The sequence below is a fragment of the Cnephaeus nilssonii genome, assembly GCF_951640355.1.
Source record: "Cnephaeus nilssonii genome assembly, chromosome: 10".
Classification (NCBI taxonomy): Eukaryota; Metazoa; Chordata; class Mammalia; order Chiroptera; family Vespertilionidae; genus Cnephaeus; species Cnephaeus nilssonii.
In genome coordinates, this window is record NC_137081.1 from 22375563 (window position 1) to 22394130 (window position 18568).

General features: G+C 58.9%; 2 protein-coding genes across 3 annotated transcripts; both read left to right on the plus strand.

The window, feature by feature from the left end:
* Positions 1–1188: 1188 nt before the first annotated feature.
* Positions 1189–3325, plus strand: SPEGNB (SPEG neighbor; the record flags this gene model as incomplete). Its single annotated transcript, XM_079783144.1, has 4 exons — positions 1189–1316; positions 1620–1927; positions 2551–2692; positions 2875–3325. The coding sequence occupies 4 exons, from the start codon at positions 1189–1191 to the stop codon at positions 3011–3013; spliced, it is 717 nt and encodes a 238-aa protein (XP_079639270.1). The 3' UTR covers positions 3014–3325.
* Positions 3326–3699: 374 nt separating this feature from the next.
* Positions 3700–10995, plus strand: GMPPA (GDP-mannose pyrophosphorylase A). Of its 2 annotated transcripts, XM_079782261.1 has the most exons (13): positions 3700–3885; positions 4618–4672; positions 4778–4875; positions 5825–5928; positions 6186–6372; positions 6721–6780; positions 8191–8321; positions 9338–9472; positions 9577–9674; positions 9854–9900; positions 10095–10187; positions 10278–10446; positions 10733–10995. In XM_079782261.1, exons 1-13 carry the CDS (start codon positions 3850–3852, stop codon positions 10831–10833), a joined length of 1314 nt encoding a protein of 437 aa, XP_079638387.1. In that variant the 5' UTR covers positions 3700–3849; the 3' UTR covers positions 10834–10995. The 2 variants fall into 2 exon arrangements, with proteins under 2 accessions (XP_079638387.1, XP_079638388.1); XM_079782262.1 differs by lacking the exons at positions 3700–3885; positions 4618–4672 and having other exon boundaries at positions 5807–5928.
* Positions 10996–18568: the final 7573 nt, after the last annotated feature.

Here is an 18568-nt window from a genome sequence, read left to right on the forward strand (position 1 = left end):
GCAAAGGTAATTTATATCAGCAGAGCTGTGTCAAAATTGCTCTGATCAAAAGGTGACAGTGCTCCATACCCAGGCGGGCAGTTGCAGTAAATGGAAGCAATGCGCTCTGCCTGGCAGACTGGACCCCAGGCATGTCCCATCACCTCTGATGCCCCTATACATCAGCTTTGCCCCATAATGGGCCTGGGCCGACCCCAAAGTTGCTGAGTCAGTATTAGTGCCAATCTCCAGGGACAGTGCAGCCCATACCACATCACATGGAGGACAGTGAGTGGAGATGGGGGTGGCAGGAAGGGATGCTGTTCTTAAAAATCTTTACCGTCCTCTCTAGGTTTATCTCAGTTTACCGCCAGGGGGCACAGTGCGGACATGACAACCTAGACTCTGGGGTGGGGTGGGGGTGGGGGTAAGGCGCTTTCGGATTGGTCCCGACAGCCACGTGGCCTTCTTATAATTGGTTGGATGGACAGTTAAGTCCGCCACTTCTCTGGCTTCATTCAAGGAAACCCTCCCCACCCCCACCCCCACCCCCAAACACTTGCACTCCTCAATTTACAGTATCTCCGGGACGGCATATTGTCCCACTGTCCAGGGACCGACTGAGTGTAAAGTTGCCCCCGAAAGGAGTTGAATCTCCTGTCGGCGTGGGGCCCGTCTGGTCCTCCCGGAGTGGGATGGTACCCCTTGCCTTGGGAGGAGATGGGGCCTTGTCCAGCTGTCCAGCTGTCCAGCTGTCCAGGCGCTGACGCCCGGTGCACCCCAGAGCCGCTCGAGTTTCCCCCCACCCCACCCCCTAGGCCTATTCTAGCGACTGAGCCAGCATCCCAGGCATCCTCGAGCTAAATAAGGAGCCTGCTTGGGTCAAGGGGCGGGAGCTGGGGTCCCGGGGGGCTTGGGGCAACCACGCCAAACAAGGCAAGGAGGGGAGCGATGTATAAAACCAGGGCCCAGGGCTGAGCACCTGCCCGCGCCCCTACTGTGCCATCGGAAGGGCTTCGCACCGCCTGCTCCCCACCTAGTTCACTCAAGTCCGAAGTCGACGCCCCCCAACCCCCCACGGTGAGTCCGATCCTCAGACCAGCTCCAGGCACTTCCATCCCGGGGATGTTTTGAATCCGAAGGGCAAAGGCTGAAGGTCGCAGCCTCTGTGTCCGCCTAGACCCCTCGTGTTTGTTTTCCGCTGCCCAGATGTCCAAAGCAGCTCCCGCCAAAAAGCCGGCGGCTACGGCCCCGCCTCCGGGATGTACCCTGGATATCAACGACCCCCAGGTCCAGAAAGCGGCCATTCGTATCCAGGCCTCTTACCGAGGCCACAGGTGAGGGGGTAGCCCTAGAGCCTCTGAAGGAAGGGAACTGGAACTGCAGAATCCGCACTCCCGCACTGAGGAAGGGCGGTCCTGAGCGCAGGGCCAGGGACGGCTAAGGTCGCTGGATTTAGGGGAGAGCAGGTCATTTTGTCAGGGTAATGCTTCAGGAACGGCCCCTCCCCCGCACCTCCCCGACTTTACGGGTCTAGTCGGCCGAGGGGGCGGGCAGGGCACTGGGGGCGGGCGGACAGGGCTGCGGGAGGGTGCGAACGGTGTCTCGGAGCTCTGGGCCCTGACCCTGCTCGCGAGCAGGTCCCGGAAGGAGATGCGGGAGACCGGGCCGCCGCGCGTGCTGGAGCCGCTGAAGGACGTGGTGCTGATCGAGGGCAGCGCGGCCAAGCTGACTTGCCGCATTTCGGCTTTCCCGGACCCATTCATCCGCTGGAGCAAGGACGGCAAGGAGCTGCGCGACGGGCCCAAGTACCGCTACATCTTCGAGGACCCTGACGTAGTCGCGCTGGTGGTGCGCGATGGCGAGCTGGCGGACCTGGGCCAGTACAGCATCAACGTAACCAATCCCTTCGGCCAGTGCTCCGACTCGGCGCGCATCCTCGTGGAAGGTACGCGCGCCCCGCGTGCAATGCCGCCGAGCAGAGCGGCATCGCCCCCGCGGCGTCCGCAGCCGATTCAGCCGCGCGTTTATCCCTGGGCCTAGCTGAGTCCGGATGGGCATGTGGCCAGCCCAGCCCCTGGCACAGCCTGAGGCACAGAGTAGGGCGCCGAGCCGCACGGCCTGTGCAGTCCTGTCTACCTCGGGATCCCATCCCACCCAGGCTAAGAAGTCCGGTATGGGTTTCAACCACGACTTCAGAGCGCCAAGGTCACAGCGATCCAGAGGCAGAGCTAGGGTTAGAGAGAGCCCTGATCTTCTGGCTCCCAACCCAGGGCAATTTCCACTATCCAGAGCTGTCTCCAAGGCACCCCGAGGTGTGAGCATTCCTGGGCTTTCACCCGTAGTATCGCTTCTCATCCTCCATTCAACCCTAAGGAAGTAGGAGGGGCAGGGATTAGTCTCGTTCAACAGCTGAGTTGCTGAAGCCCCAGAGAGGCTAAAGACTTGCCCAAGGTCACGCTGAGAGTTCAAATCCATACCGTAGTTAGGGTCGGGTCATAGTTGGGAGGGTGATGTCCCGCCTCACCTTTAGGTCCCTCACTGGGTCGCATTCCCTTCCCCTTTCTCTAGTCCCGGCGAAAATTCAAAAGGGACCGGATAACACGAAGGCGCGCAAAGGCGCCACGGTGACGCTGACTGCGGAGATCATGGGCGAGCCTGCGCCCGACGTGGGCTGGACCAAGGACGGGAAGGACATCGAGGAGGATGACAGGCGAGGGCGGGGACCTGCTGCAAGGGCAGGGCCTGGCGCTGGAGCCTGGGCCGGATGGGGCCCGGAAAACCCGCGGGAATGGGACGAGGGAGGGGAACTGGGAGGCCAAGAGCGGAGCTGGCTCAGTCGCCCGGCCGGGGAGCCCGTAAACTGACACGCGGCTCCGCCCCCTTCCCCTGCAGGGTTTACTTCGAGATCGGCAGCACCAACACAACGCTGACCATCCGCCGGGCCACACCTCAGGACAGCGGCAAGTACGAGGTGTTCGTGGAGAACAGCCTGGGCATGGACCAGAGCTTCGCTCGCGTGGACGTGGCCTGAAAGGGACCCTCGGAACTTTCGCTCTGTTTCCAAGCCTTGGGGTGGGTGGGACGAACAACCCCCTTCTTTTTGCTTAATAAAGCTGCTCTCTCTGACCCTCCGCTTCTGTTCTCTTCTTATGAGTCGCCATTTCCACTCCCCGGTACCCACACACCAGAGGCACAGTGTTGGGGGCAGAGGGAAGTTTGGAGAGTGCCCAGTCCAGTGCCTTTATTTACAGACAGTAAATCTGAGTGAGATAGGCTTCTCTCACGGTCGGAGGCTGCTCCACTTCCCAGCAGGAGGGCAGAGGCGTCTACGACTCCTCCTCTTCTTTTGTAACCCTCAAACACCCCCCCCCGCTTTCGTGGGGGATTTGCGCGCTGCCCACGTCCGTTTCAAGGGTGACCACACCCCACTCTCGTCTCCAGGCTCGCTTCCCCTGTGACCTACTTTCTCTCCTTGAACTACTACCCCCGGGCCCGTCCCCAGACAGCTTGTGATCCCAATCCAGGTTCCGGCCTCGGCTTCTCAGGCTGAACCCTTCTTCTTATTTCGACCCTCCCCTTCAATCCCTTGGCCACGCCTCCATGTTCTTCCAAAAGTTCCACCTCTTTCTCAGTGGGAACAAGGGAGGAACTTAAGAACTACAATTCCCGGCAGACTCTGCGAAATTCTCGCGAGTTGCGAGAAGACACGTGCGCGGAAGGAGCTAGCAGTAGCGGGCGGCAGAGCTGGCAGAAAGGGGACTAGTGGTAAAAAGATCGGGTGGAGGGGTGGCGAAAGGGGAAAAGGGCAGGGCACGGCCCCTAAACGAAGGGCGGTCCGGAGGTCCCGGCTGGCTCTCTGCACGTCGGATGCAGTACTGGTCCCACAAATCCTGGATACGCGAGGTTAGGGTTTATTAGTCAGTTGTGAGGTTCAGAGGGTCAGCAATCAGTCAGTCCTCTGAACCCAAAGATTCAGCACTTGTCAGTCTTGGGACACAGGGAATTGGCATATTGTGTTTGGGATGCTAAGGGAACCTGTCTTTTTGATTCAGGGATCATCACCTAGAGGTTAATTTTAGGATTTAGGTTCAGCATAAAAAGGGTTTTTGCCAGGGTTTGGAGTTGTCAAATGTAGATCAGTGTTACTTAAAGTGGACTCTTAGGACTGTAGTGAAATATTTGGGGCTCACTTGGGATTTGAGGTCCAATATCAGGATTCACTATTGGGATTCAGGGCTTAATATCTAGAGTGAGGATGGACCAATTGGGTAATCAGTGGTTTGGGGGTTTGGTTTTTGAAGGTTTGGGGTGTGAGAAGGAGGTCTATTGCTGAGTTTTGGAGTTTGCTGAGTTTTCAGCCAGAAGGAAGTCTGTTAGGGATCAAATTGCGGGGTGTGGATTTCAGAATTTGGGAGGAATCACTGTGAGGTTTGAAGGCTGACTGGATTGGGGTTGGGATCTGAGATGTGTGAGATTTGTGAGATGGTGTGCCCAGGGAGGGACTAGATTGAATTTATATCCTGGGAGGGCTTGGTGTTGCTATTTTGGGTTTAGGGTTTAGTTGGGGTATGAGTGGGGTTCCAGGATTGGGGTGTGAGACCTGAGCCTAACTTTTCTTTGCTATTTGAGGTTTAGGTAGCAATTGCCGTCATGCTTAAAGCTGTGATCCTGATTGGAGGCCCTCAAAAGGGTGAGGGGCCAGGGGAATGTCGGGAGGCGGTTGGGCTGGAGTGGTTGGTGGAGTGGGGGTAGAGGGAAGCAGAAAACAAAAATATGCTTCTCTCTCCTCTTTCAGGGACTCGCTTCAGGCCTTTGTCTTTTGAGGTGCCCAAACCCCTGTTTCCAGTGGCAGGGGTCCCTATGATTCAGCACCACATTGAGGCCTGTGCCCAGGTAATCCCGTAGGCTCCCTTTTCCCACCTCCATTCATCTCCTTCATGCTATATTTATTTCCCCCTTTAGCAACCATGACCTCTTCCCACCAGGCATAACTCCAGGGACCACCATTTACAAATGACACTATGCATCATCTCCCTCCACCATCACCACCAGTTGTGCAATGCAGTTGTCATGCGTCTTCTCCTAATCTAGCCTCTTGTCTGGCTGCTTCTTGCTCATATTTCACTCCTATGGAATATGAGATTAGGCAGGAATCTTAGAGACAATTTAAAGCCATAGCATGAGAAACCTTAATGATAACAAAGCACAGAATCATGCTACTCTTGCTCACTATGGAGCTAATTCCTTTATTGCTTTTGGTATTGGGACTGGCAAGGTTGATTTGAGTCCAGTCTCTGCCTGCTAAAAGGAATTGAGCAAATTTCTCACCCTTTCTCAGCCTTAGCTTCCTTATTTATAAAGTGGGGGTGATTAGACCTACTTTGTGGGGTTGCGAAGCTTAGAGATGATGTTTATAAAGTAATTAGTACAATGTAGACACTTGATAAATGGTATCCTTAACCTCATGGTGATCTTAAGCTCAGATTGACAGATAATAAATATGGGGAAAATGAATGGATTATCCTGTAATGTAGCTTAATAGGCAAAATCTTTCCTAGGGTGAACTCCACTTCAGATTGGGCCGGGGGGGGGGGGAAATAATAGAATAATAAAAGATGAAAAGACTCTAACTTTGAGAGTCTTTTAATTAAGGGAAATAGACTCTAACTTGGTCATTGTCCAGAGGAGAAATCGGACCACCATGGTAAAATGAATGCCCAAGGCCATAGTTGAGACTAAACGTGTGGTTTCTGGATTTTGGGCCAGTACCCTGGATTTCTCCCTCCCATAATTCCCTCCTATCAGATGCTGTTTTTCTCTCAAGCTCTTCCCTTGACCTCAGGTCCCAGGGATGCAGGAGATTCTGCTCATTGGCTTCTACCAACCTGATGAGGCACTTACCCGGTTCCTAGAAGCTGCACAGCAAGAGTTTAACCTTCCGGTCAGGTCAGGTGTTTGTGTGCACGTGCTGTGTAGGGGTGGGGGAGCAGTGCCCTAGGCATCTGAGTTCTCAGGAGTGGGTTGAGCCAGCATTGCCAGAAGTCACCCTCACACACTGGGAGGTTTCTGAATTCCTGTGTATATTGAGTTTCTCTGTGGGCCTTGGGCAGGCATGTCCTGGGAACAGGAGGGGTCAGTGCCCAGATTCATGGTATCTGACTCCTCTGATCTCACTGAGCTGGCTCTGGGGTCTCTGGGGACAGGTACCTGCAGGAATTTGCCCCTCTGGGCACAGGAGGTGGTCTCTACCACTTCCGGGATCAGATCCTGGCTGGGGGCCCTGAGGCCTTCTTCGTGCTCAACGCTGATGTTTGCTCCGACTTCCCCTTGAGCGCTATGTTGGCTGCCCACAGACACCAGCCTCACCCTTTCTTGCTCCTGGGCACCACGGTGAGGGGGGCTGGAGGGTGTCGAGGGGGTGATCCAGAGAGGTTCCTGGGAGGCAGGGTGTTCGGGAGGCAGGGCCAGAACAGGGAGTTGGAGTGGGAATGCATGTCAGGAGGGGTAGGTGCTAGAAACCCCTGCAGTAATGGAGGTGGCGGTGGAGAGAGACCTTGAGCTCTTTAGCTGCTCAGAAGTAGAGCGGGGAGGGCAGCTGTCAGTACTCACCCCATCTGAAGGCTTGTCAGTGGCGGAGCTACGTGCCAGGTGCTATAGGAGAGGGAAAGCAAGAAAGAGAAAACAGACCTTGCTGCCCTGGAGCAGGCAGGTCACTGCCTCGGCGTGTCTGTCTTTCAGGCTAACAGGACACAGTCCCTCAACTATGGCTGCATCGTAGAGAATCCACAGACACATGAGGTAAGAGCAGAGAGGAGGCTGGCTGGGTGCCTGTTCTGTGTATCATCATTTTCCCACTCCTCAGCATCTGGAAAATGCTGGAACGCTATGGGGTGGGCCCCAATCTTGTCAAACAGGTGTGGCACACCCTCAGTTGTTCCCTTCTGTCCCTTTAAGAAAGATTAGGAAGAGGTAATAGATAAATGCCATGAGTGTGGTGCTCCAATAGATATATGCACAGGGTGCTATGACAACACAAAGAGGGCCCCTACCCAGCCTACCTGGTGGAGGTAGGGAGGGCTCCCTGGAGGAGGTGAGGTCTGAACTGAGTTAAATTTGTCAGCATGAAGGAGACAGGAAGGCATTGCAGGTAGAGGGAACGATATATGCAAAGATATGGAGGCAGGAAACAGCATAGTGCCTCCAGAATTATGGAGGTGGGAGCATAATTAGCAAGGCGGGGGTGGGGCTGGGGATCTCTGTCCCTATCTGAAACTCCCTGCTTTGGAGCCTCACTGACTTTCATACACCCCTTTAGTCTGTTCAGGTTTTAGTATTAAAAATTCATGTGTGAATACATTATATATACTAGAGGCCCAGTGCACAAAATTTATGCACTCAGGGGGGTGGGGGGTGGGGTCTCTCAGCCTGGCCTGCACCCTCTTGCAGTCCGGGAGCCCTCAGGAGATGTCCAGCTGACGGCTTAAGCAGTTATCTCCAACCATGAGCCCAGCCTCTGGCTGAGTAGTGCTCCCCCTGTGGGAGCGCACTGACCACCAGGGGGCAGCTCCTGCGTTAAGTGTCTGCCCCCTGGTGGTCAGTGCGTGTCATAGCGACGGTCATTCTGCCGTTCAGTTGATTTGCATATTAGCCTTTTATTATATAGGATATTCACACACACAAGAGTTTTGTGTTAGGCACTAACTAGGTGTGAAAGAAACAGCTGGAAAGACACAACCCTGCCTCTCAGGAGCCCTCAGTCTGGGGGAGAGACATCAAAAACTGACCATTGCAGATGACACAAGTGCCACTATGGGTGGGTGAGGTGTGGCCAGAGAACAGGAGTGCCCAGAGCTGAGAAGCTGACTTTGGGGCAGACAAGAGTGTACTTAGAGGGGGAGTGACGATGTCAACTGGGTTTTTGAAAGCAAAGTTTTCCAGACGAAGAGTTGGTTAAGGGCATCCTGAAAGGCACCGGCATGCCGTGGCATGGAGTTGTGTTCTGGAACTGCTGGGAGGTGGGGAGGATCGGGAGGAAGAAGGCGGACAGTTCAGACTTATCTTGAAGGTGAAGTTGAAGGACAGTGACAAGGTATGCTCTGCATTTTAGGAAGACTCGCGTGGCAACAGGAGGACCTGGAGATTTGGAGGGTCTTAGGGGATGGTGGCCGTGGCCCCTCCTCTGCTGACCCCAGCCCGCTCTGTCCTCAGGTCCTGCACTATGTGGAGAAACCCAGCACGTTTGTCAGTGACATCATCAACTGCGGCATCTACCTCTTTTCCCCGGAAGCTCTGAAGCCCCTTCGGGACGTCTTCCAGCGTAACCAGCAGAATGGGCAACTGTGAGGCAGACCCCATGGCCCTGTAACTCCAAGTACCCTGAGTCACCGCCCCCCTGCCCCCGTCTCTGCTGGCTCCATCTCAGCCAGCTCATCTTCCTCCTCCCTTCCCCCTTCTACTTGTCATCTCCAGCCAAGCCTCTCCAGTTCCTCCCCTTCTAACCTCATTCTGTCCCTCTTCCTTATCCATCCCAGTTCCTCCTCTGTCACCACCTGCCCACTCCCCTTCTGGTCCATTTCTCTCAAGCCCTGAGTGTCCCAGAGATGTCTTTCAGAACAGACGGTAACACACACACTTGGGTGCACATATGTTTGGGTGCAGGCATGCGTGTGTGCACGTGCGCGCGCGCACACACTCTCAGGCTGAGGAGGCTCCCTTTGGAGTATAGTGCCCTAAAGGGAGCTATGCTCACCACAGACCACAATCCCAGGGTGGTCCTCCTAAGCCTGGGAACGGTTCCCTTCTCTGGCTCCCCTGCCTTCATCACCTCCCATGCCTCATTCCCTCATCGCCATCTTTTCACTCCCACTCTTATCTCTGCTTCTCTCTCCATCTCTCCTGGCCTCTTTGTTTCTGCTGAACTGGCATCTGTACCATCTCTCTCTCCTTCTTTTTCTGTGACTGTCTCTGCCCTCACCAGCTGCCTTCCTCTGGGGTGAGTCTGTCTGTGTTTCATTCCATCCAGTGAGAGGGAGGGGCCGGAGGTGGGGCTTAGAGGGGTGGATGGGAGGAGAATGGGGTAATTGGGGGAAGCCATGTCTGGTCGAACTCCTTCTGGACACGGGGCAGGATGGGCAGCAGATCTATGCCTGGGGCTCCCCTGGGATAATCCCCAGCTGGGAGAGTGAGGGGCTGAGTGGTGGGTGAGCCTCCTGGGAGGTGAGCATCCTTGGGAGAGGATCTGACCAGGCCTTGCAAGTTAGTGGGGTTCCCTCTGATTCCCCTTCCTGAGAGACTGTCGGCCACCCAGTTGGGTTCAGTTGGGGAACTGATGTCAGCATCCTGTCCCCTCTACCAGGGAGGACTCTTCAGGCCTGTGGCGGGGGGCAGGCACCATCCGCCTGGAGCAGGACGTGTTCTCAGCCCTGGCTGGGCAGGGCCAGATCTACGTGCACCTTAATGACGGTATCTGGAGCCAGATCAAGTCTGCAGGGTATGGGGGAGACCTCTGATGGGGTGTCTGGGGGTTGAGACTTCAGGACGGTGGGCACGGGCCCTGCTGGCCCCTGAGCCCCTGCTCTACTTTGTGGCTCCCAGCTCAGCCCTCTATGCCTCCCGCCTCTATCTGGGTCAGTACCAGCTCACTCACCCCGAACGCCTGGCCAAGCACAGCCCAGGGGGGCCGCGGATCCGAGGTACCCATCCTGCCACAATTCCTAAGCTCTGCCCCCCCCCGCCCCCGCCCCGCAGTCTCCTCTGCCCTCAGAGCTTTGACTCTGGACCTCAGACCCAGAGGTGAAATCTGGATCCCTGCCCTCCCTGAACCAGATATGGTTTGGGGCATTTGTCTCCAGGTCCTCTCTTCTGCTTCTAGGAAACGTTTACATCCACCCCACGGCTAAGGTGGCCTCATCAGCTGTGGTAAGCAGTGGCCCAGCCCAGGGAGGAACGTGGGTGGGGTGGGGCGGGTATCTCCAGAGCTTGGAGTACAGGTCTCTTATGTTTGTCACATCCTGTCATATGGCCTCAAGTAGGTTCCTTCCCCCTTATGAGCGGGTTGAATTTGGGGTCCTCCAAGCCCCCCCAGGGCTTATGGTATATGTTCCTCTCCACAGCTGGGCCCCAACGTCTCCATTGGGGAGGGGGTGACTGTGGGCGAGGGTGTGCGGCTCCGAGAGAGCATTGTCCTCCATGGAGCCACGCTGCAGGTAGGCACCCCAGCATGTGCCCCAAGAAGCTAGGGAGAGGGGGAACCCCATGGGCTCTGCCCCCTCACTTCACACTGTCCTGTTTGGCAGGAGCATACGTGTGTGCTGCACAGCATTGTGGGCTGGGGGAGCACTGTGGGGCGCTGGGCCCGCGTGGAGGGTACCCCCAATGACCCCAATCCCAACGACCCCCGGGCCCACATGGACAGTGAGAGCCTCTTCAAGGATGGGAAGCTGCTGCCTGCCATCACCATCCTGGGTATGGCTTCCCAGGGGACTCAGGGCTGTGAGAAACCACCGCAGGTGATGGGTGGGCTCTACGGGGAGAATTTATGCTTGTGTGAGGGTGTGTGTGTGTATTTTCCTTTAGCAAACATTTACCAAGTGCCTGCTGTGTGCCAGGCCCTGTGTGCGTCACTGGGGGCATGGGGCCAGGGCACAGATGGGCAGGGAGGGATCCCCCCTAATGGCAGTGGCTCCCCAGCTTCTTGCCCCTGGTTTCCTCTCCCCATGGCCTCCTCCTGGCGCCCTCGTCCACGCTGCAGGCTGCCGCGTCCGGATCCCTGCTGAGGTGCTCATCCTGAACTCGATTGTTCTACCACACAAGGAGCTGAGCCGAAGCTTTACCAACCAGATCATCCTCTGAAGGGGGCCGCCAGAAGGCCCCCCAACTCCTACCCCTCCAGCCTCTGTCCAGATTGGACCTGGGGAAGCCAGGCAGAATCCTCACACACTGGGAGCAACGTGGGTGGGTGGAGGACTCGGCCTCCCTCTCCGTTGCTCCCTAATAAACCCCATGAACCTTGGAGCCAGTGAGGACTCAGCTTGTGCCTGGACTGGTGTGGGGGTGGAAGGGGGGCAGCTGAGTCAGGCCCCCCCACATTAGCATTTAAATTGGAGTCATTGCTGCGGGCTCATGAATAATGAATCTGGAGCCCTGGTAAATCTCCCCCTCCCACTGCCTCAGCCTCAGCGCTGCTGCTCAGAGAAAGGCCCTCAAGGCTCCCAGCCTGCCGGCCCCGCCTTCACCCCTACCCTGATGCTGCCTGCCTGCCCGCCTCCCTGTTCCTCTTCACTGGGTTTGGCTCAGACCTGGGAGTGGAGGACTTTCCACGGGAAGGGTAAAGGATTTCAGTTGGGCAGTGGGGTAGGGGCGGCGGACACGGGGACTGGGAGCCCCAAGTCGGAGATTGGATCACAGACATCCCCCGTCTTCAGTTTCTGCCTCGGCCCAGCCTGTTTTCTGCTTTGCCAGCTCCATCCGCTCCTGGCCCAGCTTTTTTGGCAGAGTGGTGGTTTCCCCCTCGCCCACCAGAGCTTGGTGTCTGTCTTCTCCCCTGGCAGGCACGGTGGGCCTAGCTGGTGCCTTTCCCTCCGTAACCACCGTAGGCGGCGCTGTTTGGGGGAAGAGGACACCTGCCACCTCCCACCATCCTGGCTTTGTCTCTGGAAGGTCCCAGCCCTCCACTCCACATTCCTGAAACCCCAGAGAAACCCAGCAGCGCTCCTGTTTGCCGGTGACCCCCGCGTGCCCCTCTTGGTGCCCCCCCTTTCCCCAGCTGTGGGTGCGGAGCTTAGTTGCCAGATGAGCTGGTAATGATCGTAATCTGCTAATTGAGAGGAATCTAATTACCCGAAGAGAATGGGGGGGCAGGGCGTGGGTGGGAGGGAGGAGGGGGTCCTGGCAGCAGGCTGCAGGGTGCTGAGCCTTGTTATCAGCACCAGGGCCTGGGACAGAGCCCAGGATTTCATAGCCAGGCGGTTAGGAAGATGAGCTGTTCAGCAGCTGGGCTGAGGGTGACATGGGGATTGGGCTAGAAGTGACCTCCCAGGCCCTCAGGTCCTGCAGGCTGGGTGAGCGCCTGGGAAATGACCCAGGGTTCTAGCAGGCGTGGCTTCTAACCTGCCTTGACTCAGCCCCTTCCTGTTTCCTGCAGCCCAGACCTTCCATCACCTCTGCTGGGCTTGGGGGGAGGCTGCAGGTGCCTCCTCTGGGCCTGGGGTCAACTCCCTGAGGAAGGGACTGGGTCCCTTCTCTTTCCTCCCCCCAGTCCTGACCCTTCTGTTCTGAATGGTTGGCAGAGGCCATGGCAGCTCCATCATAAATATGATAATTTAATTATTTTCTCAGCAAAACACCGTGAAATCCAATAAGTCTGTGTCAGGCCCTGGCCCCCAGGACCCCCCTCCTATGCCCAGTGGGGGTGGGGACTTGGTGGGGAGGCACTGGAAGGGGAAAGGGTCAGTGTTCAAAGTGGGAGGGGGCTAGTGAAGCTGTAACATGCCCCCCAGGCTGATGGAGCCACTGTTGTGTGTTTGTGCTCAGGTGGAGGGGGGACTAAGAAAGAGGGGGCCTAGAGCCCCATCCAGCTCTGAGGGCAGCCCTCAGGGCCCAGGATGTGGGAGCCCCCTGCCTCTGGAGGGGAGAGAGCAGGGAGCCCCCTTCTCAATCACCTCTGGGACCTCACTGTAAGGGTGCTGGCCCCCTGGAGGGGTTGAGAAGGGAGCACTGAGGGAACTGGGGTGGGAAGTAGGGGATGAGGAGGGGAGGGATGCGGGGGAGGGGTGCGCTCCTGCCATTAGTGCTTTTCTCCGTTTCCATAAAAAGATTATTCTGTAAAATCAGCGAGGGGGAGCGAGCTGGGGGCCGGGGAGAGGGGTGGGTCCCTGGCACCAAGCTGGATGGGGCGCCTGGAGAGGAGAGCTGGGACGGGGAGGTTTGGATGGGCTTCCAGAACAAACCAGGGGAGAGGCCAAGCCAAGAACACAGTTTGCCAGGAGGTTGGCCAGGACAGGGTGGGCGGGGACCAGCCCTCATCCCTCCCTGCCCCTTTGGTGGGATTGCCCTGGGCCCCAGTCCCACCCCCCTCTCCACCTCCTCCCCCAGCACTTAGCAGCCATTATCGGGGGAGCAGATTGCATCCCCCTCCTCCTCTCCGGGAAACAGACACAGCTGGGGCCCGCCACATCTGCCGCATCAGCACGGAGCACAGCTGGGTGTGCCCAGAGCCACCTTCCCCAAAACACAAAGGGGGGCGGAGGCCAAGGAGAGCCCAGACCCCCGAGACAGACACACTGACACCTCTGCCAACAGACACACTCCTAGTGGCAAAGCTCTACCCACCACCACACACGCTCCCTCGAGTGCAGACAGAACTGACAAACACGCAATTACTCTGCCCCACCCACCACCCCCGCTCCCCTCCCCCTGCCCCCTCTGCTCCTCCTCTTCCTTCCCTCCAGGCCCCCCTCCGTCACCTCCGCCACCTCTGAGCTGCTGCAGACACTCTCCTGGAAGGAGCAGGGGTCTCACCCTCCCCTTGGGGAACAGGAGGGCTGGAGATGGTAAGGGGCTTCCCATCCAGGGCGCCAGCCCGGGGAAGCTACCTGCCCTCCCTCCGAGCCCACACCTCTCCCCACAAAGAACCCCCCTTGAAATGCGGGTCCTTGCCACCCTGGGCATGATGAGGTCTCCATCCAAGGACAGGCTGGCTGGGTACCCTACGGACGTTCCCCGTGACCAGGGGTTTCACTGGCCACCTCTAGGAGGCGCTGCGTGCCCTCACTCTTACCAGGAGCTCAGCAGCTCCCAGGGCGGGCCTCTGCCACTTACTCCCACCCAACAATCTACCAGCACCCTACCCTCAGCAATGCCCCCTCTGCTTAGCTCTGCTGCCTCTGACATGTGCAGGGTATGGGGCTCGCCAGCGGTTGAAAAGACCACCCCCCGCAGGAGATGCGCTGGGGTCCCTTCTAACCCCCCTCGTTCCTGGGTGATCACCTCTCGGTTCCTGATTAAATCCTGCCCTTTTGGCAGCCCTCGTTTCTCCCATCATCTCCTTGGTCCTGATGTCTTGCCCTCAACCCTCTCCTCCCAGCCTCGCCCCCGCCCCCGCCCCCACCCCTCAGCGCTTTAATCCCTCCTGCTGCTGTGCCGCCTTATCTGTTCCCAGCAGCTTTCACTACTGCAAAGCCCTCTCCCCCTCCTCCTCTGGATCTTCTCCCCGCTCCTTCCCTGGCTCTCTCTTCGCTCTGACCTGCACTGCCCCCCCCCCGCCCCCCGCCTCTCAGGCCGGGAGATGGCTCCTAGCTGACACCAGATCTGCACCCCAATGCCCTCTCTCCAGCCTCAGCTCCGACATTGCCAGCTGCCAACCCACTGCTACACTGGCCTCCTCTCCCCCCCCCCCACCCCTACCCCAAAGGCCCCACAGACTTGGTCAGTTTCTGTCCAGTCAAGATTTATCTTTCTTCTTTCCCAGCCCCCCCTTTCCTGGCCCCCTCCCCAGTTCCTCCAGCCGCCCTTCAGTCCTGGACCTGGTCTCCCTCAGTCCCTAGTGACCCACTGTCTCAGTGTGGGCATCCCAAAGGGGGTTGGGGGTGCCACAGGAGTGGGGTCTGGGCTGGCCCTAGGATGGGGTCTGGGGTGCAGAGTGCAGGGGGCAGTGGGGGAAGGGCCTGGTGGTGGGACACTAACCCTCCTAAGTCGCCTCAGATCACGTCCGGGCCTCCCCACCCCCCTTCTCCGGGACTCTCATTAACCGTTTCTCCTGCCTCGTCCGCAGCATAAATAACCCAGATAAATCAGCCGCGGTCCACCCCCCGCCCCTCAGCCCCCGCACAGCCCGTTTGTCACCGCTGCTTGCTCACCAGCCAGGCCTGGCCCAGTCCCGGCCTCCACCCCCCAGCGTGGTCCCTGCCCACCCACACTGGCTCATCCCTTGGTCCGCACCAGAGCCGGGGCGGGAACAGGTGTCCGGGCTGTGGAGGATGGCAAGGGGGTGTCCTTTGGGACCAGGAGGGAGGCTGGGGGGGGGACTCTCTCCAGGGGAATGCTTTCTAGGAGTTTGGGGGTCATGTCATCTAGAATGGGGCCACCAAGACAAGGAGATGGGGCCACATGTGGTGGGAAAGGGCGAATGCAGCTCAGCGTGGGGGTCCCTGTGCTGGGAGAAGAGACAGAGCCCAGCAGCCCTGATGCAGGAAGACCTGGAGGGGTCCTTGGAGCCCCACAAGCTGCATTCTGGGAGGTTTTGTTTTGCCCGAATAACACCTCCTGCCCCCTCCCAGGCGCTCTGAGTCAGAACCCTTCTGCCCTCCCTGTCACCTCCGTCACTCTGCCCCCATTCCCATGCCCTGCCTCGGCAGGCTGTACAAATGCCGCTCTAATCTCACCTCGCAGTCCATCCACCGTTCTCTTTCTTGGTCTGGAAGCCTAGTTCATCCCGGAAGGGGGGGCGGGGGGGGGGGGGGAGAATTGAACTGGAAACAAATCTGGGGAATGGGGACAACAGGGGACAGAGGACACCTGGCTAAGGCTTCACAGCCAGACCCTGTAATCACCCCACCACCATGGCCCCGCTCTGTACGGGGCACTCGCACTCCCAGCTGGAATCCCTCACAGCCCTTCCCATTTTGATCACACCCAGTTCAGGTTCTGGCCAGCTACACTTGGCCCGGATGCTCACTGCAGGGGGCAGCCTGTCCCCTGGGAGCGGGGCGGGGGGGGGGGGCAGGGAGGGGATGGGAGAGCTTGGGCGCTGGGCTGGGGGTGGGGGTGGGGAAGAAGCTGGGCCGGGCCCCAGGGACCAGCTGGGCAATGAGCCGGGGAAGCAGCCAGGAGGCTAAATGAGGGAGATTATCACCCAACTGCAGCCGGGCAGAGAGGGAGGCGGGCAGGGAAGCAGGGAGAGGGAGGGGAGAAAGAACGGGGGCCAGAGGGAGAGCGGGTGTAGGGGGCCAGGGGGGAAACAGGAGACACTGGAGAAGGGGGGGGGGGAGACCAAAGGGTGGGCTGAAAGGATGGGGCGGGGGGCTCCCACTGCGCATAGCCTGATTCCTGGGAGTCTGTATGATGGGGACGTGGGACAGCTGGAGACAGCTGTCTGTGGGGCAATGGTGGGGGCGCATGCCCTTCCACTTCCCAGTGCCCCGGCGCTCCCGCTCCTCCCCCCACACCAGTTACCACCCAACTTCGTTCCCTCTAGAGGCTGAAGGCTCCCTGCCAGGCCCTCGGGAGGAAAGAGGATGTGCTTTTGGCTCCTGATGGAGGCCAGTGTGTTGTGGGGAGTATGACTATGATCTCAATGGATGGCAGGGCAACTTAGGGATGTGCACTGAGTCCAGGGCAGCAACGAGTCCTGGGGAAAGCTTGGGGAGTAGCTCCCCGCTTTCTTGGCTGAGCCCCAGACTGAAATAACCTTAAAAAAGCAATTAAATCACCTTAAAAAAAAGCAAAGAAAAATCAATACTAGGAGAAAGGGGAAGAGAGAGGCTGGGGGAGGACAAGGAGTGGGGGAGGAAGGGTCTAGACTTAAAAGTCCAGCAGGGAGGGGAAAGCATGGGAGGGGCTGCGGGACAGGGGGGCAGAGAGAGGGGGACTATCAGCAGCTGCTCCCAGTGCTAACCCCACTTTTCTTTGGGGGACCCTGCCAGATGCAGCCCCTGGCCCCAGGGGTCTTATCTTCCCAGCTGGGGGTGCTGGCTTGTGGGAAAGCTCAGCCCTGGGGCCCCTGAGGATGCTACTTTGATGAGAGGTTGGGGACAATCCCAGCAAAGTGCCACACACGGCCAGGGTGTGTGTGGGGGGCTGAGATCCATGCGGGGGTGACCTGTGGTGACTGAAGGGGCTGACCTGGTCTTGAGGCCAAGGGTGGCTCCCTGCACACCCCACCCCCATGGGGTTATCTCCGGGCCCCTCCTCCAGGGCCAGGCAGGGGCTGCGCCCCGAGGGGCAGGCTTGACGCCTGACACGCGGGAGGGGTGGCGACCGGGCAGCGGGGGGACCTCGGGCTCTAATCCCCAGCAGCTGCAGTTTCCCTCAGATCGATTCCCTTCTCACTTTTTTTTTCAGCTGCTGGTTCCACGGCTCTCGGATCGATGGAGCCGCCTCCCCCGCCCCTCTGAGCTTCCTCTCCCTGCTGCTCATTAGCGCCCCGATTAATCAGCCCCCCCCCATTTCCTCTAGGGGACCAGTGCTTCCTCCTCCTTGAGGACTCGCGCTTTCACAGGGCACCCCAGATCACAAGCTGCTCACTGTGACCACCCCCCACCCGCCCTGGGGAACCGAGACATCTCCCCCCGGCTGCCAACAGGGTCTGTCCCTGCCAGTGATAATAGCCCCACATGCCTGCCTCCCCGCCCTCTGCAGGACGGCAGCCCCCTGGGCTCCCTGCCCCACTCTGCCAGGGGACACCCCCGGTCTGTTTTTTTTGGGTTGCACACCCTGCCATTCAAGCCCTGCACACATCCGCTCCCTCCAATACCCCCATTTGGCCTCTCTGCTCCCTGGCCTGTTCACTCAACAGCATCCTCCCACCCCCAGCCTGGCTGTGGCTAGAAATTTGGGGAAGCAAAGTGGCCACAGATGTGCAAGTCAGCCAGGGTGCCCTCTGTCCCAGACATAGGAGTGACTGAGTCGGGGTGGGGTGGGAGAAAGTGGGGGAGGGGTGGCCGGCGTCCCAGAGGGGGCAGGGTATGGTTGGTGTGGAAGTCCGGAGCAAAGCTCTAAGGAAGCCAAGAATCTTGGTGGCCTCATGTTGTCCCCTTGTCTGTCTATCCTGCCCTCCTCTGCCTCTGCCCGCCCCCACCCCCCCTTCAAACAAGTGGCTCTCCCAAGGAGTTTCTAGAAGCCGCCGTGAGCGAGCGGGGTAGGGGGTTCAGGTGGTGGCTGGATGCTGGAGTCAGGAGTCAGGGAGGCCAGGAGCTGGGAGATGGAGTTGGCTGACCCCTCCTGGGGTGTGGCCCAGAAAAGTGGCAGAACGAGCTGAGGACTCCGGGTGCAGCACTCTTCCTTGGGTGGCCTGGGAGTGGGGCCATCAGAGGACCCCGCGAGTGGCTAGGGTGTAGCAAGAGTTGGTGGGGCAGCTCGAGGTCTCAGGCAGAGACCAGGGATCCCTGTCCTGGGCCGGGGGGCTGCCCCCTCCCCTGGCCTGGCTCCTGCCGCCCGTGCCGCCGGTGAAACGCTGTTGACATGTCCTGAATTATTAAGCACGGGGTGGGCTCCGGAGCACATGCTGAGCGGAGCGGCTGGGGCTGCGCGGCGTGGCGGAGCAGCTCACTCGCTTGCTCGCAGGGACACACGCAGGGGCTGACAGCTGTGCTGGTGCTGATAAGGGAAGCCACAAGGAGACGATCGAGGAGAGAGACAAGCGGCGGCAGAGGCAGCAGCGGCAGAGGCAGCACCCGGGCTGCGGAGCTGCTGGGAGTGGGAGTGACTCCCCCACCTCGGGCCCCCACCCTGTCCCCATCCTCCTCCAGCTTGCCCTGAGTTTAGAAGAACAGCCGCTGCCACCACCGGCACTCCGGAGGGCACCGGGGGCTGCTGGCCAGGGAGGGACCGGGGCAGGGAGGCTCTGGCCAGTTCCAGCAGCCGGGGACAG

Coding starts and splice junctions, on each gene's coding strand:
- GMPPA (XM_079782261.1), top strand. CDS start 3,850: ATGCAGTACTGGTCCCACAAATCCTGGATACGCGAG. Junction 3,886..4,617: donor ACAAATCCTGGATACGCGAG/GTTAGGGTTTAT, acceptor TTTGAGGTTTAG/GTAGCAATTGCCGTCATGCT. Junction 4,673..4,777: donor GATTGGAGGCCCTCAAAAGG/GTGAGGGGCCAG, acceptor CTCCTCTTTCAG/GGACTCGCTTCAGGCCTTTG.